This window comes from Biomphalaria glabrata, chromosome 4 (genome assembly GCF_947242115.1).
Source record: "Biomphalaria glabrata chromosome 4, xgBioGlab47.1, whole genome shotgun sequence".
In the NCBI taxonomy this organism is placed as follows: domain Eukaryota; kingdom Metazoa; phylum Mollusca; class Gastropoda; family Planorbidae; genus Biomphalaria; species Biomphalaria glabrata.
The window spans coordinates 21,191,373-21,217,151 of NC_074714.1; the positions used below are offsets into that span (position 1 = coordinate 21,191,373).

General features: G+C 35.4%; 2 protein-coding genes across 4 annotated transcripts in view; one reads left to right on the top strand and one right to left on the bottom strand.

Moving 5' to 3' along the window:
• The window catches only part of LOC106063071 (5-aminolevulinate synthase-like), a 44,256-nt gene extending 38,547 nt beyond the window's left edge, over nt 1-5,709 (bottom strand). The window contains exon 1 of one of the 2 annotated variants that reach the window (XM_056027766.1): nt 5,561-5,709. The gene's annotated coding sequence lies outside the window, so the exon portion shown is untranslated. Of the gene's footprint in view, nt 1-603; nt 705-5,560 lie in introns of those variants that run through there. The other variant, XM_056027767.1, reaches the window with a different exon arrangement.
• Nucleotides 5,710-12,307: 6,598 nt separating this feature from the next.
• LOC106063078 (laminin subunit beta-1-like) overlaps nt 12,308-25,779 on the top strand; it is a 79,652-nt gene continuing 66,180 nt past the window's right edge. Inside the window, exons 1-2 of one of the 2 annotated variants that reach the window (XM_056027863.1) lie at nt 12,308-12,326; nt 12,884-13,193. In XM_056027863.1, the coding sequence (XP_055883838.1) occupies nt 13,142-13,193 (52 nt within the window). In that variant the 5' untranslated portion in view covers nt 12,308-12,326; nt 12,884-13,141. Of the gene's footprint in view, nt 12,327-12,571; nt 12,721-12,883; nt 13,194-25,779 lie in introns of those variants that run through there. The other variant, XM_056027862.1, reaches the window with a different exon arrangement.

Here is a 25,779-nt window from a genome sequence, read left to right on the forward strand (position 1 = left end):
GACCTATTGAATGTCAAAGTGTGATAGTCATTGTTTAACCACGAAACAACACATTCAATAATAACATCCTGATAACAATATAGTAATAAAAGGGTCTTGGACTTGAAAAACAAACAAATAAAAATGTTTTACTAAGAATATATCAAATAAGAACGTGGAAAAAACTCCACCAAACTAGATCTATTTATTTATTTATATACAGTGCTCACTCTCTTTCCTTTTTATTAAGTGATATAAAGTAACTTACAAATGTGTAACAGTGATGTGTGATCTGTTTTAATAATAATATAATAATAATAATAATCTTTATTGTCCATATGGAAATTTGTCTTACAATTTGTGACAAATTCTCTACCAAACAAGCTTAAAAACGTAATACATTTTGTTAAATAATTTGTAAGAGAAATCCCCAGCGTCAAGTAGAACAATCTATGTAAAAGATTTCTAGACTGCAATATGGTCGCAAATATTTCATAAAACTCTAAAGCCAAAATAATATAAACAAGCACCAAACAGAGGTTCGAAGTAGTTCATGACTTTATATCTGGCTGTAGTGTTTGTTACGAATGTCATTCTATAAACTTAAAGTGCACAAAAACTTACAAGAAAATGACAGGCACCAAGCCTTGAAAAGTTTGTGACTACGTCAACAAGAGACTCAAGAAAAATAATTTGTAAGATTAAAACTTGGACCAAATAAGGAGAGTACCATGGGACTAGAAATGCTATCGTTTCAAAAGCCCGTATATACATTGTGTTGGGACGATCCAGAAATGACTAGAAAATCTAAAGATAGAACAAGGACGTTCGAACCCGCTGTCTGCCGGAATGGTCATGGAATCCTCTGTCAGCAGTCTTTCGGAATGGTCAAGGAATCCTCTGTCAGCAGTCTCTCGGAATGGTCAAGGAATCCTCTGTCAGCAGTCTTTCGGAATGGTCATGGAATCCTCTGTCAGCAGTCTCTCGGAATAGTCATGGAATCTTCTGTCAGCAGTCTGTCGGAATGGTCATGGAATCTTCTGTCAGCAGTCTCTCGGAATGGTCATGGAATTCTCTGTCAGCAGTCTCTCGGAATGGTCATGGAATCTTCTGTCAGCAGTCTCTCGGAATGGTCATGGAATTCTCTGTCAGCAGTCTCTCGGAATGGTCATGGAATCTTCTGTCAGCAGTCTCTCAGAATTGTCGAGTTCGATGCTAACAGAAGAAGAGGATAATCTACTGCTAATCTCTAGGTGTCTGTCGGTGCCGGATTTAAGAACGCCACGGGAGATCACAAGTTTTGACGTCCTCTCGACACTTCCAGTTTTAACATCTGCTGATTTTTAAAACAGAAAAAAAAAAGATTTGTCATATCTAGAGTGGGTCTTAAGTGCAGATACTCGTCCGCCTCATTCTAACTCCAAGCTAACGAGCACACTGAGAAAAGGGGGAGGTGGGCTGACTCAATGCACTAAATATATATGATATACTCATTGTGCAAACAATCTTCTGGTCTGGATAAATAAAATATTGTAAGTCTACACAGGAAACCAAGCAAGAAAGAAACCACGGAAGAGAGAAAGAGAAGGGAAAAGGCGATCGATGGGAATAGAAGGCCAATAGCATTCATTTCCTTAAGGGCCTAATTCTATCTGGCCCTCGCAGTAGCCCAGCATTTCATCTATCACTAATTGTTGTTTCAATCGACTATCATAAGATTACAACCACAAAATGTATACACGTCTATCCGCCAACATTAGTCTGTATATCTATAGAATCCAAATGTCTACATCAACTTAGAGGTCAATACATTGCAAAGCTTTAAAGTTCTCTAACCGGATTGTATCAATAACCTTTTTATTTATTTGACCAATTACGTAAATCTATAAATAAATTAAAATTTAAGTTGAAAAAAAAAAAAAAAGCTTAAAACCAAATTATTATTGTTGAGCAGATATCGAAAAACAAAAAATGCACTCATACACAGGCAAGCAAAGAAAGAAAACTTAGTAAATGGACAGGGCACATTTAATTCCAGAAAACTCGTGGTTTTGCCCCTTTGTAAAGAAACCATAATCTAGGCAGCTCAACAGTTGCCAATGTAGCCTTTAAATGTAAATATAGAAATTCACAGTGTAATGTGTGAAGATAGCATCCCATAGAAATAGTACGTGAGTATCAATGTCCTCAGGAATTCATGTATAATTCTTTTATGAAGGAGAGCTCCCTGATCTTGAAACAACTGCATAGTTCATCTTAGATACAGGACTAGTTATCTAAGCCCTCAAATATGTTAATTGAAACATAAAACATAAAGAATGTGTTATTTAATGTAGATGAATATTTAATTTTGTATTTAATTACAGTTTCATTTTTTTTTATTAATCAACAGTTATTTCTAGAACTAAAACTTGATCTAATAGCATAACATTGATGATGTTAACAAACTATGATGAGAAAGATTATCATTTTTCAATTTCAAACCTTACCCACTTGAAAAAAAAACAATTGAAAAAAAAATCAAGTGAGATTGTTAAGATCAAAGGACAGGGACACAAAAATGTTCTTACATTGACACTTTGAGATTAAAATGTTCCTGTAAATACACTGATTTATGGTGAATGACGGTCAGTTCATTTAAAACAAAGTGTTGAGCTCATAACAAACTACTTTTTATTGTAGATGTTAATTAAAATCCATGACAATCAATCACATAATTTTGTTTAAACCATGCCAGAAAATCAAGGGTTCAACAGCAATTTGTTCACTGACATTTTATTCACCGACAAATCGTTCACCCGACAATTTGTTCACATAACTATTCATTCACCCGACATATCACTCACCAACAACTTGTCCACAGACAGTTGGTTCACGACAAATAGTTCACTGGAAAGTAACATATTGTTAATATTATATGTTCTTGTGTGTGTTATATTTGTTTACATTAAACCTTTTGTAGCTATTTTTTCAAAACAATTTTGATTGCTAGAGATCGGGCCTAATCTGAGTTTCTTTGTTATTTTTTTGTTGTTAATTCTTTTTTAATGAGGACAGTATGTTAAAAATGATACTTTAAAAAATGCGATCTTACAAGCTAGCTGAAAAATTAAAATGGGCCTTCATTTACAATAGGCAACATTTTTACTTTCATCATGTAGGCCTTCTTTTACACTCATGTCCATGATGTAGTCTTGTTCACCCCACCCACATTTGCTTATCTTCTTAATAGCGGTCCAGATGTTTAATTCCATTCATGCCATTATGGTCAACATTCTCTAGGGCCTTCCTCTCCCTATACAACCCCCCCCCCTTTTTTTTTAATATACCCATTCAGCTGGATACTCTAGTAAACACCTAGTTGAGTGCTAGACAGAAGGGCTGCTATAGAAGTACAACTTTATCGGTAAGGGAACCAATCACTTATAAAAGGAGAAATGGTTCATTGACAAGTCATTGTTTTTTTACATTCATCTACAAGTTTGCAAAACATTGGGGAAAGTTGTTGTTTTTTTTTTGTTATGTTTTAGTATTTTTTTAAATATTTTTTTTTATTTATAATTGTTATTATTTATTTTTTTTTTTACATTTTTTTTTCACCTAATTAACATGCCTATTGGACATTTCCACTTTAAAATTAACAATGAACAAAGAATTTAAAAAAAAAATTAACATAGAAACTCTGATAAATTTTTTTTGAAATAATAAGTTCTACAAAAATTTTAATGTAAACGCAGTAAAAACACGACAAGAATATATATTATTAACAATATGTTACTATCCAGTGAATGATTGGTCTGTGAACAATTTTTCGGTGAACGAATTGTCAGTGAACGATTTGTCATGAACCAACTGTTGGTGAACAAGTTGTCAGTGAGGGAAATGTCGGGTGAACAAAAAGTGGTTAGCGATTTGTCAGTGAACAAATTTGTCGTGTCCCCAAAATCAAGTTTGTGGTTGATCAAGGATCATTCTGTATTCACAGTGTAACCAGCAAAATATCTAATTACTTTTAAAAAAAACAAAGCTTACATAAGATAAAGCACTGCACAATCACTGCTATATATCTCAATACTGCAAGGTTCATCCATTTTTTTAAAAAACTTCAGAACTGGAGGGTCCTGGGTTCAAATCCTGATGAAGACTAGGATTTTTAACTAGGGATCTTTAGGGTGCCTCTGAATCCACCCAGCTCTAATGAGTACCTGACACTAGCTTAGAAAAAGTAAAGGTGGTTGGTCATTGTTCTGACCACATGATACCCTTGTTAACCATGAGCCTCAGAAACACATGACCTTATTATCATCTATTTTATAGACTGCATGGTCAGAAATGGGAACTTTGCTTTTTTTTCTATGTAAAACAAAATTAATTAATTACCACTAATTGTTTACCAGACTAATATTTTTTAATGTACTGCCTTCGACTATGAATAATTGCTGAAAATTTAAAATTGATCAGAGAATTGGAAGAAAAAAGGTGTAAAAGAATCTTCTCAGACACACAGTGAGTCAATATAAAGTAGAGCCTAGAGACTATAGATCTATCATCTAGATTTCTGGATCTATTCTCTACATTTACATAGTTGTAAGTAGTACTACAGTGTAGATGTATATTTGTATATCTATATAGTATATAAATAATATACCTGGATCTAGACCTACATATTCTATAAATACTATAATTATCTATAGATCTTTGTCTATATAACTGGAGTCAAATTAGATCTATATATAATATTAAATTTTATCTTTGATTCTTACTGATTGTCCAGTCCATGGTAATGTCACTATCACTGTGTCTAAGTATTGTGAATGTCAGTATCAAGTGTATATAGAGTTTATAGAATATTATAGAGCTACTTGAGCTAGATTTAGATTTTAGAAAATACAATTTCTATACTATATATTATAGATCTAGATCTACTTACTACTACTAGATCTATATAACTATATAGTCATTATAGTAGACCTCTATCATCTAGTCACTAATCATCTAATCAGTCATAGAGTCTAGATTTCTGAGTCTAGTCCTAGTAATAGTATACTCTATGTCTAGTTAAGTCTAGTAGTAGTAGATCTACTAGTAACTTAGACGTCTTAGTCTAAGTTAGACTTAGAGTGACTTAGACAGTCTTGAGTCTGAGTAACTCTGGTCTAGAATTAAAATTGAATACAAAAGTGACAAGTCAGAAATGACAGAATTTACTGTAGACTGTACTACTGTAGATGTATTTATATTATAAGTATAAGTTAAATAAGTATAAATCTAATAGATCTAGTAGTCATCTAGATCTATAATAAAGTATATAGATCTAGTCTAGTACTCTAGTGTAATTTACATTCTGTACACTGTCACTGTAAGTACACTCAGACTGTACTGTAAATTGTAAAGGAAGTGTAACTGTAAGTTAACAGCATTTATCATTTATTAATAAAAAATTAATTTTGTCATTGATTCATGATTGACATGTCACATTCAATTCAAGCTTTCTTTCATGAGTTGATTGACTCGATCTATATTACTATATATATCTATATACTATATATATAGATTTTTTCGAAAATAAATCGATACTTACATTACGTATTGGTCGTATTAATTATTAAATATTATTATTTCACTTCTTTGAAGACGATTCGGAAATCATTTGTTTACAATCACAACTAGGATCTTGTTTAACGCCTAGCCAAACTGGTAGGTGTTAGATTTTAGAAAGCTGCTGATAACGGCACAATTCTACAGCTAAACGAATTTTTATGTTTTTGCAAAATAATAAGAATAATAATTTTATTGTCACAAACACCCAAAGTTTGGGCGTCGTTTGGTGAACCAGCACAAAAAATGAGGATGCTGACAGAGTTACTAGTAAAAAATATCGACGCCATTTTATAGTATATTTAATATTAATAGTAATGTCTTCGATTCTGGAATTAAGAATGAGTGCAGTGTTTCACATGGCTAAGTAAATATATATAGAACAATAAAAACAACACAAGATACAGAAATTCTACAAAGAGAATAAGATGAATTACAGAAATGGGAATCAAATTGGAGCATGTCTTTCCACCCAGAAAAATGCCAGTTATTAAGTGTAACAAAAAAAAAACTAAAACAAATTAATTCCACTTATCTTATTCATGGTAAACCAGTAGCACAAACTAAAAACGCAAAATAACTAGGTGTTATAATAAATGAAAAACTGTCATGGAATCCCCATATTGATGAAGCTATCAAAAAATCAAACAAAGCATTGGGGTTTATTAAAAGAAATTTCTATAAATCAAATAAGAACATAAAACTAAAATCTTATTTAACCTTGGTTATGCCAATAATATAATATGCATCCTCTGTTTGGGACTCCTCAACTCAAGAAAACAATAAGAAACTGGAACAGACACAAACTAGAGCAGTGAGATTCATACAAACGAATAGGCCTATTCACATTTGACTAGAGTGACACTAGATTTAGAAAGACTTCAGGACAGAAGACTTAAAAGTAAAGTAGCAATTATACATAAAACTCTGAACCATATTATAATCTTCAAATACAAAAACAAAATTTAATAAAATACTCAGAAAGATACAAAGATAGATGCAAATTCCTCGTCCCATATGCTAGGACAAATTTGTACAAATGCTCCTTCTTCCCAGTGCTAATAGAGCATGGAATGGGTTGCCTGAGCTAGCCAGAAATACAAGTGACTTGGCAGAATTTAAGTCATTGGTTAATATGCATGACTGAATGCCTACTTTCTTTTGTGGCAAATGGTACATGTTGTTACTTCATTGCTCAGTACGCTGGTTTCCAGATCTAGAGTTTATAAATATAGGCCCACCTCTAGACAGAGCAGAGTCTGCCACTTAATGGGCATCACGAATAAGTTGAAGATTGGCAAAACCAAAATCTACTTAACTTGTAGGCGTTCGTAAAATTACTATTCAAGTACGATCCACTCGAAGGAACAAGTACGAGAGAACATGTGCTTCGAACCAAGCTTAGTTCCAGATAAAATACGTAGGTCTCCATAAATAGAAAACGAACTTATTGTTATTTTGGGTGATTACGAGCCAAATAGTTTTCGATTTTTTTGATAGTAAAGCTGACATCTCAAAGCTATATCAATTTTCTCAAATGTTAAAGATTTCTTTGTCAAGAATAATAACGGGGTACAAATGCTTTCATTGACATCCTCTCAATTTATTGTCTGCTGGAACCATCCTCAGAGCTTGGCAGGAATTCGGTCTACTGAAGCTGAATCAATTCAGTATTTTTCTATACACTGAACCGTTTACACAACTTTGTCTCCACTTCAGCACACCGCTAGGACGTCCTCACTCAAATGACCGGCACTAGCCTTAAGCGATTGCTTAAAACCCACTGCAGCGCCAAAAGAGAATGTGAATCCATGATTATGGATTAATTTTAAAATATTATAGGAACTCTTGAGACTTTGACTTGTACAGATGAAAACTCTTCTACTAGATCTGAAGCAAGCGGATTATTAGTTTCTATATGTAGTCTTCATTTTCTCGCCTACCTTGGGTTTTTGACCCCAGTATTAACTGAAATAAAGCCCCGTAAGTCTACCTGCAAGATAAATATGAATTGTTGGCGCCTTTACAACTATTTTATTAAATCCTCAAAATGAATGAGATCCATGTCTCTTGTGCTCCAAACACTTAAAAACAACAACAACAACAAAAAACGAATATCGACTGGGGACAAAGAGGCTTTAACAATTTGTCACAGTTTCTTTAGAAGCCTCCGAAATATCGGATATATGATTCAGCCCCCAATATGGTCATTTTGATTCGCGAGCTAAGTTTTTTTCAAAACAAAAGTTGAATTACTTGCGATCTATAATAACAAATTACGACATCATAAGCTGATGTATTCCATTATACAAGAGCTAGGAGAAAAGGTGATCTCGACAAAATTATTGGTGGTTTTAAATACGCTTAATAAAGATATGCTTATGCTTCTTTTGCCTCGATTTTCAGTCACATTTCAGGATCGGCCCTTGCCCCCACGTTACTTTATTTGACTAAATTTGACCTGCTTTTTGTTTTTAATAGGATGTATAATGAGCTGTAGATGTCAGGAAAATGCGTTTCTGCTGTGAAGAATGCAAGAAAACGATTGGCGTCGGGGCTTCGTCGTTCATCGCCCAGAACCCCGCTGATGGAGTGTACAGCGTTCAGACCCCCCTAGAGAAAGGCCTTCAACTCGACTGTTTTGTTTTTGTTTGTTTGTTTTTGTTTGCCAAAGGTTGAGAAACATTGCTTTTAGTAATTTTTTTTTTTTGTAGTCTGTGATACACAGGCCTACATACATACATATATATATATAAATATATTCGTATGTATGCATTTTTACATAGTGTTAGGGTTTACTGGGCAGTAGGATTAGGGTTTGAGAAAAAAACGTCGCCTTCCTACACTCTAAAGTTCTAGATTCCCTAGTGTATGTGGCTAGTATTTATACAGTAAAGGTGTTCTTATGAACAATAAGGCGAATGCTTACTGTATTAATTGTAAGTTAACTGGCTCAGTCGGAAACCCCACCAGCCCATTTGCTCATATAACCATTTCAATTCCTAACGACAATTGAACCACTGAAGGATTTAAAAAATATTTGTCGGTAGTTTCCCTTTAATAACGCCCTTCCTTTTGTTACGACATGGTTGAGATAGAAATGAGATTTTAGCGTGACAATTAAAAGAGGTCGTAATCATATGTCATAATGAGTAAGGGTGAGAGTACATAATGGAAGGGGAGACAGGAAGAAACGGCAGTAACTAAGTAGGCATAAATTTAAACGTGAAATTATGATTAGTTTAACAATATCCTGAATGTGGTTAGGGCCTATGTCATTTAGTTACAAAGATAGTATATAGATCTCACGGTCAAAAAAACTTGGAATATAATTTTAAAAGTATTGTTTTTTTTCTCAAAACCTATTCTTTAAAAGTAAGCATAGTTTAGATGTAAAAATGAAGTGTTGCGATTTTTAACATAAGTCTTCATAATTCAATTTTGGCATAAGTAATTCTAAGCTTGATCTTTTTCTAGTACTAAAGAGCCGCAGCTTCACATCCAAAGAGCCGCGTGTGGCTCGCCAGCCGCAGGTTGCCGACCCCGGGTCCAGCGGAAGATTTGGATAAGGAAGTAAATTATCTTTAACTTTGAAGGAGAATCCAAAACATGTAAAACATTTTACAGAAAAAACAACAACATTTTGTACAACGCCAAATGAATCTTTGAAACATTATTACTTTTGACAATCAAAACAAAATCACGTCTTGAATATTCCTTGCGAATAGGCAGGTCCGACAGGGATCCGACTTCGACGGGGCCGCCTTTGAGTTTGTGACAACACAAACTCTCTTTGTAATCTTGTTTTTATTATCTAACATTCATTGGTTACTATGAGAAGCATTAAAAAGGCAATAAAAAAAATAACATGTAGTGTACCGATAACTGAATTGTTTATCAAATTTAAAGCTTCTTTATTGATTTTTTACGTAAATCTAATATAGATTACATCTAAATTCTACATCTAGAAGGATCTAGATTAGATCTTAAGAGTTTTCAATCAGAAGTCTAGAGCTAGATGACCATATAACTAAAGTACCAATAATTATATAATTGCACACAATATGTATTGCCCGATGGCCTAATTGGTAGCAGCGTTCGTACAAATAGCTGACGAAGTCAAAATCTTGGGATCGATTCCCATTTTGAAATAAAACATTTTAAATTAATTTTTGAAAGATTTTATTTTATTTTAAGTTGTATAATACGAGGTATTGTTATTTTTTAAACTATTTTTTAACGTTTTTCTTGTTAAATGTTAGGACATCGTATACATTCATCATAGTTTGAATTTTGACTTTTTTTTTTCTTGCTTAGATCACTGAAGCATTGAATGCTTTTTGTGTACAAAAAAAAAGAAAAGATAATTACACTTTTTGCAGTTGGACTTACGAAGGATGTGACGGGTATAATATACAAAGAACTTTGCAAAACTATTCTCTAAATATAACTAAAATAGCTTCATGTTTTCAATTTAAAACAAATGGAATTTTTAAAACAGTGTAAATAACATTTTCATTACATATATTCAACTGAAAAGACAACTTCCACTGCGTAAAACCCTCCTGGTTCTTATTTTGGAGTTACGCTTCTTTGCCTGGAACTGTTCAGTGATGGATTCGAGAGTGTTCGAGATAAAAGTATAAGACACTCGTTATATCGGCATGAGTACTTTAGTTTTGTGTGTCTTTGAATTACTCATGTTGACTCATTTAGGCCTACTACATGTCGTTAATACCAGGAAAAGAAAAGAAATGGGTTTGTACTTTTACAGGTCAACACTCTCGCTGGACAAACAAATGAGGTGTTCCTCACTACTGTGAAGAGACGAAAGCGGAGCAGGTTTGGTCCTATTTTAAGATATGGCTCACTGGGAATGGGATCGAATCAGACAGGGTTTGAACTAGAGACAATCGTCTCGGCAGGTCAGAGTGTACCATGATATGTTATTCTGCCTCAACGTGGCACCACTCGAGTGGAAACGATCGCTAGAGGAAGTGATTAGGTTTAATGAATAGCAAAACAAAACTCCCGTGGGAGTGTCTATGGGAATGCGGGAGTTGAAAGAGAGCTTCCACATACCTGTCGATAAATCCATGCACCTTTCCTCAAGGGACCATTACACTAATGGCGAGCCCTGCACGGTTAGCTTGGTAAAACATAGGAAAATGGAGGGGGTTCACGGTGTGCTTGGCCTTCGGCCATGTATTCTAGTCCATGTGCCCGAAGTGCCAGATAAATCGGAAATAGCAATGTCTCACACAGGCATTGACTTGGACCTCTTCCAGATAAAACTATTTGTTCACGCAGGCTCACACAGGCATTGACTTGGACCTCTTACAGATAAAACTATTTGTTCACGCAGGCTTACATGCCTAGAGTTCGAAGAGCCTTCGGCTCAACTCTTTTGACAATCACACAGTCAGAGCGCATACCTCACGACCAGGCGACCGACCTGTTAGCTTAGTGGAGATTTTCAATTCTCTCTAGCGTCTCTATTTTAGAATAAAGACTTGTACAACTTTGTCTCTCTTTTATGAAAGCTTTTATTAACTCCGTCTGTCTGGATTCTTTTATGATTTTTTTTTCTCCCACTTCCCATCCTCGGATCAAGTGGAAATTTTGCACTATTATTCATAGTCACAACACTATAGTCAATAAACAATTAGTTAATCGATCAGTGTCAATTAATTAGACTCACATAGAAAAATGGGGAGATAAAAAAAATGCAATATTGAGAGATATGGCAGCAATTAATTGAAAAGTGCCCTCACTTCACCGAATATAAGCAAATAAAAATACATTTTTTAAATTTGTTTTTCAACTCGTTATAATCTCTCCTTGTTCTATTTTTGATCTTGAACCTATTTTTTGTTACAATGTATTATAATAGCACAAATATGGGTCAAATAATTATGTGAGGGAAAGGGTCAACAGTCCGGATTGCTTCAAAAGAGAGTTTCAGAAAGTCAAAACTTTCTGTTAAAATAAAAATGCTATCCAAAGGTGAAATGAAAAATATACAGTTCTCAAGAAGAGGTAATTACTTAAATAACTCCTTCAGTTCCAACTTCCAAGCTCCTATAACTTAAATAAAGATCACATGCGTATGATTTGAGTTTTAAGATACTGTCGTTCAGGCGTCACCAATATGGATATCCACAAATAGGAAGTGACAATTAAAAAAAATATCTAGGCCTGTGACACCCTGTGACCTAGTGACACAGATTGGCTAGTTTTTCAATACCTAAAAAAAATGGATTCTAGGCCTAAATACAGACGCTAAAGAAGAATTGAAAATCTTCACAAATCACTTCAAATCGAAAATTGGAATAGATCGATCAAATTTGAAAACCTGAATTTTAAGAAAACAACACAAAAATTATGTACACATAAAAAAACAATAACATAGGCCTACTAGATTTATACAAATAATAATTTAAAATATTGCTTTATTATATAGATCCAGGCTTTAACAGTATTACCTTTAGTAAATCGAAATAATAAAATATATAGCCTGCAATAAAATGCAGATCTCTCTTAAATTGTTTCCAAACAAGAGATATATATATGAAGTTATTTAGTTTATATAGAAAGTTAGTTTAATTTCTCTCTATATATAGATCTATATATTTAATAATCAATTTTATTCTAATTTGGTCTCGGAATTCGCGAAGTCGTCTGCTCGACCTGCTTAATTTTTGCTGACTGTGGTACTAGTGTAACCGTAGGAATTTTTTATTTTTCCGGTAAGTGTTAAACTTGATTCTGTAATAGGCCAAATCGTATTCATTAAAACTCTTTTGCCAAGATTTAGATGAGACGTACTATAATATTGATAGGCTCTAGTCTAGATCTATTTTATCATATGCAATTAAAATAATTTTGATCTTTTGTATAAGTTAGATCTATGTTTACATTCTGGTGGTTAAACGACCCACTTGTGTTCCTATGTTTAACTTTTTAACGGGTCAGGAAAAAGAGAGGTGAACCTCTTCTGTTAGCCCCTGCTTGTTTTGCTACTTTTTTTCTTTCCCCCGGCGATCAGGCGAACACACCGCTAAGAATGAATAGAAGGAAACGTTCTTGCGATGAATGAAATTTCAGAAGTGTCCGACTCGGTTTAGGTCGGTCCGCTTACATGTAAGGAACACAGAAGTGTAGGCCTAAAGATCTAGACTAGAATTAGTGTTAAATTGTATAAAGGTCTAGATTAGATCTAATAAATAATTAGATGAATCTAGATCTACATTGAATTTGTCTAAAAAAATGCTTACTCGTTTTTTTTACTTTCACTAAATTTTAGATGAAGATATTGTGCAAGAGAGTTTTCTCAAGAATGTGGCGTATCTAGCCTAGACGAGAAATATTGGAGTGTTGCTTGATATGGAATCACTGGGCCTACCCGGCTTCAGATTGTGAATTAGGCCTGAGGGGGGATTGCTGGAGTGTTTATTTTTTGTTCCTATCTTCAAAAGAAGTGGATATTTGATCTAGATCTATGAAGTTTTGGATAGTTTTATACATTTGTGTGAATAGGTCAACTTAAAAAATATATTTAAAAATGGATTATTCTTATACTCTTCTGTTGGCAATACTTGTTACATTTCTAGAAGGTAAGTCGGCTGTACACAGTGTATGTATATAGATCTATATAATATATATATATATATATATATATTTATTAATATTATTTCTATTCTAGATCTAGAATCTAGATCTATATTGACTATATTATTATATTGATCTACTAGACTAGATCTCTATTAGAATATTATTAGATTATATCTAATAATAGTAATATGTCTAGTCTAGATTATTATATCTAATATGTCTAGATTATACTACCTAGTTTATAAGATCTAGATCTAGATCTAGAGTCGAGAGCTACATTTAGATGTAAATAAATACATATTTAGATCTATGTCCACATCTAGACTAGATCTAGATCTAGTTTAGATTTGTAGATCTAATCTAGATATTGAAATCACTCAAAAATCTAGATTCTAGATCTAGTCCAAATAGGCCTAAGCCTAAATCTATTAATAATTTATAATCTGGGCTAGACCCAGTTTAATAAATATCAGATTGACATATATATATATAGTAGGCCTATCTACTATTTATTGCATGTCAGTTAGATCTATATGTCTACATTTATATCTGAAGGATCAAAATCCATATGTAATAAGTAAGAGTTTTATAGGCCCTATATAGATCTAGATTCTATATCTAGATTTCATGTGTCTATTATTCTATTAATTTAGAACTAGATCTAGATTTTAAAATCTAGATTTTGTGTGTAAACTTGATATCTTGATTTAGATTATATCTTTTTAATTATTTTCACACGTGCTCACGTTTTATATTGATTATTGCCTCTCCATAAACCACATTTCTTGTGTGTATGAGGGCTATGTCTGCAATACCACTTTGGACCGACAGCACTTATAGCTGGTGTCTAGAACTTCAAAATCTAGATCTACAGTAGTGTAACCAAACTTTTTGAAATATATTGACAAGATTGACATTTGAAACGACTAGTCACTAATATACAATATTAAATATATTATAGATCTAGAGCTATGTCTACTTATTAGCAATAATTAAAAAAATTGAATGAAGTTCTCCACTATTAAATAGATATAAGACTAATGCCTTTTACTAGCCTTGTATATTTTTTTTTTCATTTTTTTTTCTTTTTGGCCTGCACATAATTATACCTTCTGAATTCCGTCATTAACATGGCACTTTTACACTAATTAAAACCAGATGCCTGCACATTTTTTTAGTCTTGCAATCTGACATTGATTAGATCTATTTGAAATGAATATGATACAGCTGTAGTCTACTTGTAATCAATAGGCCCTATGAGCCTTATGTTAAAGTGGAAATCTAGCTTAGCGAATTTATCTTATAATACAGCCGACATTGAAGTATATTTTTAATTACTATTTTGAAGAGGGGGAAAAAAGCATAGTCGACAAAATTGCCGTTAAAATGAATTGAAGAGTGTACATTTTCTCTAAACATGCCGTTATTTGTTCTCTAAACATGTGCTTGGCTATTAATTTATAACTAATAACAAACAAGGATTGGGCTGGTCGAGACACTGGCCATAATTCGCATCTGCTAATGTCACGTGCTCACGAGTCGGTCAGGAGCCGTGCTATCACTAAGTTCTTAAAGAAGAAAAAAAATCCTTGCTATTTAACCTTCTCAGGAGCACCAACACGCATACACACACTCATCCGACCCTTGAGAATAACCGTCCAGGCTCCTTTCGCTACTGTGCACGTTCGTTATCGCCTTAGGCCGCCGCGAATCCTGTGGGGAGGATTTTTTTTTTTTTTTGTTTGTTTGCACGAGAGGCAAGAGTTTATTATTTATCTGGAGTCTGTTATCTTGCATGTACTGTGCTGTCACACACGTTTGACTCTCGCACAGTTCTGCTAACATACCTTTGTGTGTGTGTGTGTCTTACAGCATGACCTTTTAAAATATGTAATTTTATTGTCAACTCCGAGTCTGCTATTGTCCATGCTAGTTCTTCCTGTATTTACATTTCAACACAATGTCAAGAGATGTCGAAAAATAATACTATTTGAAAATCTGAGTTCTAGCAGAAGTTATGTTTCAATGAGTTTCAGCCATTATTTTGTTGGCCCTCCCCCTTTTTTTTTTATTTGTTAGAATATCATGTCTATAACATCAATAATGTAATCCAATTGTAAGTCCGTAGGCATCCTACAAATTAGGGTCAAAACATACTTAGTACTTTGAGCCAAGTCCACCATAGTCCATCCATTAGTCTACCTTTGGATGATATGTGTGTACAATATCAGGTATTAAAGTAAACGAATGATATTGTCAGGAAATCTCTAAATAGGAAAAAGGGGACAAAAATCTTCAATTTTATTATGATGTAATCTAATGTCTAAATTACTTTCTAAAATATGTAGAAAAATCAAATAAACTTTCCTTAGCTCTCCACTGCGTTCTATTAATTTTAATAAACAATGCTAACGCTTTTGTAACAAATTTGTAGCATGCAAGATTCTATCTTATCAATTATAATTTATCAGGTTTATTTTAGCTTGATACAACAGAAGCTATTCATACATTCAAAGTTCTTTTGCTGGAAAAGAAGTTAGCAGTTTTTGTTTCACTCGAGGAATTTTCGCATAAAACTCCAGAGAAGCGTTGAGATGATTGCATTTTGTAGCCTACTTAGTTTGTGCATGCCTTTGCTCATGGTTTATAGATCATCTTTCTTGGTTGTTGCCATAAAATTTCAATTTAAAAAAGAAACAACTTCTATTTCGCTTAAGTCGCACGAGCCAATGGAATAGTCTCTAGGCAGATCAAATATCTCAAAGGACAACAAAGACAAAAACTACAAAAGAAAAAAAAAGGCCCACTAGTGGTCAGCACAGCACTTGACACATCTACATGTAAGCCTACTTGGACATAACCCGACGATGATAAGTGGCGGCTTTCCTTACAACTATTTTGCATAGACGCAAGTGTCATCGTTCTGGGGAGGCTAAGGCAGCCGAGGGGAAGTGTGGCTAGGGACACGCCAGTCTGTTGTTATATAGTTCGCCGGCCAGGTATAGGCCTATTTAATACTTGATGTGCTTTGCATGATTCCATTAAACTTTAAAGGTCTAGTCATAGAAGTAAGAAGACTTTAAAACTTCTTTAACAGACACACACACAAGCAACTATTTAAAGCATCATTCATTCTCTAATTATGCACTTTTTCTTCCTCTTTCAACTCTCTGCCCGAACTAAAATTACTACCTGTATCAATTAGCTTTCTGACCATGTTTGAATTGATGCAATGAAACACGAAGCATCAGTCTGTTCTAATGAGCATTTACCGACATGCTCATAATGCGATAACATGTTCACGTCTCATACACAGAAGAAATCACTGCACCTAAATAGCTAAAAAAACAATAATTAAACTTTGTCCAGTCAGCGATGAAATTATTAATGATTAAGTTTTTTTTTTTTTTAAGCGACTATTGCTGGGAAAGATTCTGATGTATTTTAATCTGCTGCACTTCAGTTATTTTTTTTTTATATTTTATAAAACTAAAAGAATTTTTGGAAAATACAATTATACATTTGTCTTACCCTTCCTTAAAATTGGCACACCGACTACTTTTGGCTTACTAAAATAGTGTTTTTATTTAAACTCAATGTTCAAGAAATAAAACATTACTGAGATACTCAAAGTATAAATATTTAAACCTTTATTCATATTAACTCATAAAAGAGTGTTTAAGACTTTATTGATCACGTAGGCTCTTATATAGGCTAGTGATAACTAAGGTGTTTAGGAACACCATCAAGGAAGTACACTTTTAGTTTCTTTTGAATGTCTTGGTTTGAAAGAAAAGAAAAATGTACACAGTTTCAAAATGTTTCAGACATCGTTTCGTTTCTAAGGAGAACTACCCTTGAACTTTTAGTTAGAAGAAAAAAAAAACAGTGTGTGAGTGGGAGCCTGTCTTAAATTTATCTTCCTTCCTCCCCGGTAATTATTTATTACGCGCGAATGCAAAACACCTGCTGGAGGCTGCCGTGAAGTCAAAGATAGCTTGAGAAGGCAGTAGACCTAGCCATTTTTGACTTAGACGAAGAAAAAAAAAACAAAGAGTCAAAAATTCCAGGTTCCACACGAAGTGTTTGTAGGAAAAATCCTGAGGTAACTTTCAGAAGGCAAAGTGAAAACTGGACACGGTACACCGTGTTTCCGTCCAGTGTTGTGATAGTGAGTTTTCAGAAGAATGATTTCAACGGACTCCTGGTGGCACTGTCAAAAGAAATAAAAACAAGTGGGGATACGGTTATATGTTTGGGTTAGAGAAATCAACTTTCAATATAGTCAACTAAACATTCCTATTTTATTTGCCATTGAAAACAAAAATAAAAACAAACACACCCACTGATCTAGAAACAACATCGATGTGCATCGAACATAAAATGGCCACACCAACTTTTTCATTTATCCATCTAACGTAAGAAAAAAATTTTTTAAAATTAATTCCAATAATTAATAATGTGATAGTTCTGAATTTTGTAATAAAATGTGTTTGTCACGTAGCCCAAGTTCTGATGCAATTTTTGTTTGCTAAGTAATAGTAAAATTACATTTATCGTCTGGTTGAAAATATGTTTTAGTTTAACAATAGTGCGTTACACACAGCAAAGTATTACGATGCACACAAATGTTTATTTATACTGTATACAAAAGTTTCACACTAACTAATATTGATTACCCTTTCCTCTGTTTGTGGGTCTCCATTAATTAATCAGAGATATAGGCCTACGTTTTATCCTGTTGACTTTTACAATTAATTGACACATTTTTACAAACAAAGTATTAATTGTAATCAAGACAATCAGTTTATGCAATCTTTGTTCGCGCCTATATTCTTTACAATGTGATCTTAATTTAAATACATATCTAAGATAATAAAAAAGCATATAAACAATTTTTTTCTCCTTTGTTATGTCTGCAGATAGGACTCTCTAGATGTAGTAGTCTTCTGTCTATACCAATGTTCCACCTTCATGTAATCTAGACATAGAACATACCAGTGGCGTAGCTAGGGTATATGATGTCCAGTGTGGCAGCTCCTCGTGATGCCCCCCTCCCCTCCTTTCTAAAAAAAAAATAAAATAAAACAGTGAAATGACTTTTTTCCATACCTAATGTGTCAAAGTAATGCTACTTTGCAAAAAAAAAAAATAAAAAATTAATCCATTTAACAACAAGATACTACAAAAATCTTAGCTGCTTTCTTGCTGGCAAAATTGAAATCTATTTTTTCCCTCAGATTGCCAAATTAGTGAGTCGCAAGTTTTTTCAGAGTTGATTGCCATTAATGTGCGTGAGCGTGTAAAAGTGCATTGCCTTCTAGTAAAATAGATTCAACCTGGTTAACAGGTTACTGGTGTAAAAAAAAAAAAAGAAATACGTAGAGAAATATTTGGAGCTTTCGTTCAACTATAGAAGTAACATTTGCTTTTAACATGCATATTACAGTAGCTTTGTAAACAAGACGGTTAAAAGGTCTTAAAAAATCTAAACATATTTTACATGTTTCCTTCAAAGTTGAAGATAATCTCCTTCCTAGTCCAAACCTTCCTCGGGACGACGGGAGAGGGCAGCGGGCAGGGTATGAACCCGGGACCATAGAGACGACCGAACGACAGTCCAGCGCGCACACCCCACGAGCAGTTCTCACTCGTATAGTTATATCAGGCCTGTTTAGTCATAGTTCTTCCATCAGCTGTGTGCTTCTACCACTCTCTGCACTGTTAGTCTCTTTCTTTTTACACACACACACACACACACAGATAAAATAGCCAGGGCATCTCGGATTGTTGTGTATACCTGTTTAATTTGAACTGTACTTACACCAGGCCGACATTCTTCTCTTTCATTTACATCTTGTTCAATCGATTTAAACAAATCTTTATCTAAAATCCACTACTAGATATTGTCCAATAATGTTGAATGCCGCGTGCCGCTTTCTCTTACAGCGGCATCGAATGGCTGGAAAGCCTGACAAGTGAGCGACCTTGTTATTTGCCGATTGTCTGTCCCACAATTCATGCTCTTATGTAATAGAACAAATAGTATCCTATTGCATCATTCTGTTTACAAACATATCTGGGTCGTAATCCTTGTCTTCCATTCATTGATTCAAATCACTCTATAGAACGAATCACGTCCTTGTATCACTAAGTACTCCAGTCTGGAGAATTAGATAAGTAATAGTCTTGTTGACAAGCATTCAGAACCATCCATGTGGACTACCTATACATGGCAAGATTGCCAGCCAATGCATTATCACTTTGAAAAGAGCTTTCGGTCGAAAGAACTCCTTTAGTTTTGTTTCATTTTGTTTTCTCTTGAACATATCATGCTCAGGTTTAATACATAGAGCTTAATGTCGCCTCAAACTATGAGTAAATAATGACATGTTCAGTTTTAGATCTATTAAGAATAGGCACAAAGACTCACATATATTTTGTATCAGTTACATACAATAACACTAGGAATTCCGTTGCTATTAATGATTGTTGAAATATATATTCCTTAAGAATAGACACAAAGACTGACATATATTTTGTATCAGTTACATACAATAACATTAGGAAGTCCGTTGCTAGTAATGATTGTTGAAATCAGAAGTTGGAATTCCTCCGTGCTAAAATTCTATTCATTTAAAGTTGTAAAAATAGTTGATAAAAATGACGTGAATGTGTTTATTGCCGAGGCTCGGTGGGCCACAGGGAAACCTTCGGAGGTCAACATGTGATCGCTGTCCACTTTTGCCGACTCCTGATCTACAAAATATTGGCACAATTTTATTAATTACACAAAAAGGGGGAAAAAAATCTATATACTGTTACAAATGAACAGTGATAGGTAGAGGTCAACGTATGACCCCGGCGAGATGACACAGCAGCTAGTGTTTCCTGGAATCTACATGTATAAACAAAGACAGGATGTGACGTGTCCACACGTGTTGTTCCAGGGGACGAACAGATCTAAGTAGGGGGACAGTTACTAATGAACAGTGACAGATAAAGGTCACTACGTGTGACCCCGACTTGATGACACTGCAGCCGATGTTTTCTGGAATCTACGTGTATAAATAAAGACAGGATGTGACGTTTCCTGACATGTTATTCCAGAGGATACTAGGAGTGTTTGTGCATATTTTGAAGAAGCGATTAGGGACTCTATATAAGCCAGAAAGTTAATGTGAAAGTCAGTCGTATGGAGTCGTATGGAGTCGTGAGTGAGCCGTTACAGTCGATACAGACTATGTAAGACGTGTGCGGCTCTGTGGAAGAGAAATGTGTACGACTCGATGCAAGTTAACTAGGGTAGAGTTAACTGGAGTGGACTACTGTCGTTAAAGTCTATACAGCGAACTACAGTGGACTTGAGCCGTTACAGTCGATACAGTCGATGTAAGACGTGTGCGGCTCTGATTTGGTAGACTTGAGTACGACTTGGTTCAGCTTTGGGAGACCTGGAGCGACACTGGGAAGTGTGTCGTTGGTCTGTTCTGTGGAATACGACTCGGTGCAAGTTGAGAAGAGATGAATTGCAACGAAGTGAAGAGATGAATTGCAACGAAGTATAGCTAACTGTAAACTGACAGATATTGTACATTCTTCTACACTACATGTTACAGTGACGAATTGTTAGAGTTAATAGTCATTAAAGTTATATGAAACTGAAAGTTTAGTCGTCAAGTTCTTTACAGTGTTTTTATTTGTGTGCCTACTAATACTTCTAGCCAGAAGATTCAGAAATACGTAACAATTGGTGTCAGAAGTGGGATATTTCTGGCTAGAATGTGTTCCATCAAACTTCTTATTCAACTTGACATGAAAGAACTTAGACAAGAGCTTCGAGAAAGAGGTCTACAGCTTAACGGAAATAAAGAAACGCTAATAGCACGTCTCAGACAAGCCCTGCTGGAGGAAGATGAGAATCCGAACACTTGCCAATTTGAAATCAAACCTAATACGATGGAGCTCCTGAGAACTTTGCAATACAAAATGAGCTCGGTGAATGAGAGCATTAAGGAGATAGAATCAGAAATCAACACTCGATTTTCTTCATTTAACCAGTTGACCAAAGCCATGAATGAGAATGAACAAATAGTTGCCACGCCCAACAAGACAGAAGAACAAACAAATACGATAAAATATCAAACTAGAATCATGATTAACGAGCTGCTGAACACCCAACATTATCAGATTGAGTCGACAGATGAAAGAGCTACACCATTGATGAACAGCGAACAATTGTCCAACCAAGAATGTGGCGATACAGACAATTACGATAAAGATGCTGGTGATGGCTGTGCTGTCTGTGACTGTGATAGCAAACCAAACGAATGTGGCCAACAAGAAATGAAAAGAGACGGTAGCTGTTTCTATTTCAACGAAAAGCAGAATGAGAGCGCTGAAGAAACAATAGAAGAGACCTATAGTTTGACCGAAGCTTTAGCTACAGATATACCTGATATGAGTACCTCAACCAGCCAAACAGATCAAGACAACGTTGGGTCTGCGTCCAAGCCTGTTGCTATGGGCCTTAAAGACTTCTGTCTTCTATCTGTCATTGTCTACGAGAGGAACTCGAAGCTGGATTATTGCACCCATGCGTTTGACAAGAACTGTACGTACGTAGCTATGCAAGAAGACTGTGAATGCCAAGAAATACACCAACAAGCTCTAGACTTAACAGAAGCTTGTACAGCTATCAAGGTAGGCGTGAGAAGCCCTGGTGATAGTCAAGGAATTACAATAGAAACTGATGCTGAAGTTGATGGACCTTTGCACGTTGAATGTTATCAACCTGCCCCACAGTCGAGTCCTCCAGACTCGGATGAAGGTGATGACGTGTTTGACAACTTGCCTTCAAGTGGACTTGCAGCTCATTCGCAAAGCACCCATCGAAGAATAATGCTGAAGCAACTTGTTAGATCAACAGTCTTGATGACTACAGCTATGAAGTGCAATACCTTCCTATGTGCTAAGTGGCTGCCATCAGCATTGATCGACAAGAAAGCAAGACAACGACAACGACATCAACGCAACCAAAGAAATATCAAATTAAGGAGGAGGCGGAGAAAGCGACACATGCAGAGGGCAACGTGGATGGCTCCAACAAGATCAAGATACAAACCCACCCCTTATCCCACTGATAGACCCCACCTGCACTGATGAAACTCCACAGCCCATGTTGTTAGAAAACAAGCCCACCACTTCTCCCACTGATAAACCCCCACCTGCACTAATGAAACTCCATAGCCCATGTTGTTAGAAAGATTCTGTCCAGAACCATCAGACCAAAGAAGAAAACCTTACTATCAGTTGAAAGTGTGAAGCCACTAATGAATAATCTAAGAACATTCCTCATGAGAATAGGTTGATGAAGTATAACAGAGGTTTTAGAAGAACGCTAATTAAGTCAGAAGCAAGAAGGACAGAACTAGTTTAAGATGCCAGAACTGTGAAGTGAGTAACCATCTGAGATAGAACTGTACAAATAAAACTGTGCGAGAAGATCAACCCAACAGGCATCGTACAAACCCAAAGTCAGTTGCTGTTGTAAGAAGAACATGTGAATATTGCTGTACTGTAATGAACCTGGTCATCTCTGAAGAAGCTCTGGAAAAAGCCCTAACCCATCTGTAAAAAGATGCTTGAAAATGTAAAACTCAGCCAGTGAAGCACGAACTCGTTAGAATGCTGATGAATTTTCTCGACAAGAGTGCCCAATGTCGTCATCTGAAGGTCGATGTTTCCATACCAAGATTGATGAAAACATTTGTGAGGAACTGCTGAAAAATGAGGATTTGGCTCCCATTCTTCTATGGAAAGAAGATGGACAACTGCCAGATTGAAAGAACATCTCTGAGAAGGGGGCAACCACCAAAGCTTCCTTCTTGATCGTCGATCGGTTTCTTCAGTATCGTGATGAAGTAGAATCTGTTCGGGACGAACAGATCTAAGAAGGGGGCAGTGTTACAAATGAACAGTGATAGGTAGAGGTCAACGTATGACCCCGGCGAGATGACACAGCAGCTAGTGTTCCCTGGAATCTACATGTATAAACAAAGACAGGATGTGACGTGTCCACACGTGTTGTTCCAGGGGACGAACAGATCTAAGTAGGGGGACAGTTACTAATGAACAGTGACAGATAAAGGTCACTACGTGTGACCCCGACTTGATGACACTGCAGCCGATGTTTTCTGGAATCTACGTGTATAAATAAAGACAGGATGTGACGTTTCCTGACATGTTATTCCAGAGGATACTAGGAGTGTTTGTGCATATTTTGAAGAAGCGATTAGGGACTCTATATAAGCCAGAAAGTTAATGTGAAAGTCAGTCGTATGGAGTCGTATGGAGTCGTGAGTGAGCCGTTACAGTCGATACAGACTATGTAAGACGTGTGCGGCTCTGTGGAAGAGAAATGTGTACGACTCGATGCAAGTTAACTAGGGTAGAGTTAACTGGAGTGGACTACTGTCGTTAAAGTCTATACAGCGAACTACAGTGGACTTGAGCCGTTACAGTCGATACAGTCGATGTAAGACGTGTGCGGCTCTGATTTGGTAGACTTGAGTACGACTTGGTTCAGCTTTGGGAGACCTGGAGCGACACTGGGAAGTGTGTCGTTGGTCTGTTCTGTGGAATACGACTCGGTGCAAGTTGAGAAGAGATGAATTGCAACGAAGTGAAGAGATGAATTGCAACGAAGTATAGCTAACTGTAAACTGACAGATATTGTACATTCTTCTACACTACATGTTACAGTGACGAATTGTTAGAGTTAATAGTCATTAAAGTTATATGAAACTGAAAGTTTAGTCGTCAAGTTCTTTACAGTGTTTTTATTTGTGTGCCTACTAATACTTCTAGCCAGAAGATTCAGAAATACGTAACAATACTAACCGGCCTGTCGGTCTGATTATAGGCTTCTATGCCCTCCAAACTCAATTCAACATTCTAAAATTTAAACTTCAACTAGCCTTGAACTACGAGGTACGCCTGGTATCAAGAGAGACATCACTTTCTCCTTGGCTGTATAAATGCATTGATTATAGTTCTGTATAAGTATAACGCATTTTTTTTTCAACCGGAAAAAGTTAAGATTTTGAGATTGATATATTTGGCGTACCGTCTTCTTTTTTTTCTTTTTCTGATGCAACTGATCTTTGTTGAATGGGCTATTTTATCAACGTGACCCTTAAATATTCCGGATTATCGCCTTTAAATATCGTTGGTGAAAGTACAGCTAGCTACTTGAACTTTGGAATTTCAATCTCAAGATCGTTTTGACAGTAAAGTGAGTAGGATTTTCTCTAACCTGATATCAACTCTTTACACTTGTTGGTATCTGGTTGTCATGGTAATACTAGCAATATGGATCAGTTTTGCTCCTGCTGTAGTTTTAAGAGAAATGGTTAACTTAGCTATTCAATAATTTGCTTTTTCGCCCATTACATGTCCAGCAATAACGATACATATTTGCAGGGCCGGATTTAAGTATTTGGAGGCCTCAGGGCAGGATTTTTGTGGAGACCCCTACAATTTTTCGAAAGCTTTAATAAAGATCCAGTTATGAATGAAAATACTTATACATAGAAGCACGCGCTATATTTTAGAAGAACGAGAGAGTTCTTGTAAATTTAATATCATTTTCCTTTAAAAAAATATTTAATGTGCATATTTTAGTTTTAAAAAATGTATATTTTTGAGTTAGTGGAAAGTAAGGCTCTTGTTAGACGCATTGTCGTAAATCCAGAGCTGTATCTATTCATTCCAAGCATGCTACAAGCGTACACTTATTAATCACTATATTTTATCCTGCTGTAAAAAGGAGAAAAAAAATGATAGGAAAAAAATTAAGTAGAAATGTGTATATATGTTAATCTCTTTTGTGGTGGACCCTTTCTTGTGGATACCCCGGAGCTGTAGCCCCGCCTGCCCTCCCTTAAATCTGGCCCTGCATATTTTGCAATATATAATATAATGCTCTATCAGTGATTGGGTAGATTCAGAAAACTCACAGTTTTGTTCCAACACCTGAGATGAACTCCTATTGAAAAATCAGAGCAGGAAGGACTCTGTTCCAACACCAGCTGTGCCCTGCTACTGTTAATGTCAAGCTTCGCCTTGGCTCAGCAACACCGGACCAGACCCAGGTGTACGGTCACGCCGACTGCTGATCCAACCATATATTTGTCCAGCTACGCTTAAATCCAGTTGACGTGCAGATTTTTTGGTTTATTTTGGCCAGATCTGTTTTGTGCTCATCCAGGTTCAATGTTCAACCATTTGTTTGAAGTAAACTTTTTTTTTATTGAACTCTGTTTCTGATTTTTAGAGGTCCCCGAAAGGGAAAAAGACTCTATTAGTTTTGTATGTCCGTCCGTCCCGTTTAGATCTCGTAAACTAGAAAAGATATTGAAAATCTGACATCACAATATTTTAGACCATTCAAAGTTCTGATGCAACGGCTACTTTTTTTTTCTGAAAGCGAAAAATCTAATTTTTAAAATCAGTTATGCAAGCAGTTTTTTAAAGAGAAAAAGCTAATTAGTATGCATTATAAGTTAGACCTAAATTAAAACGAAT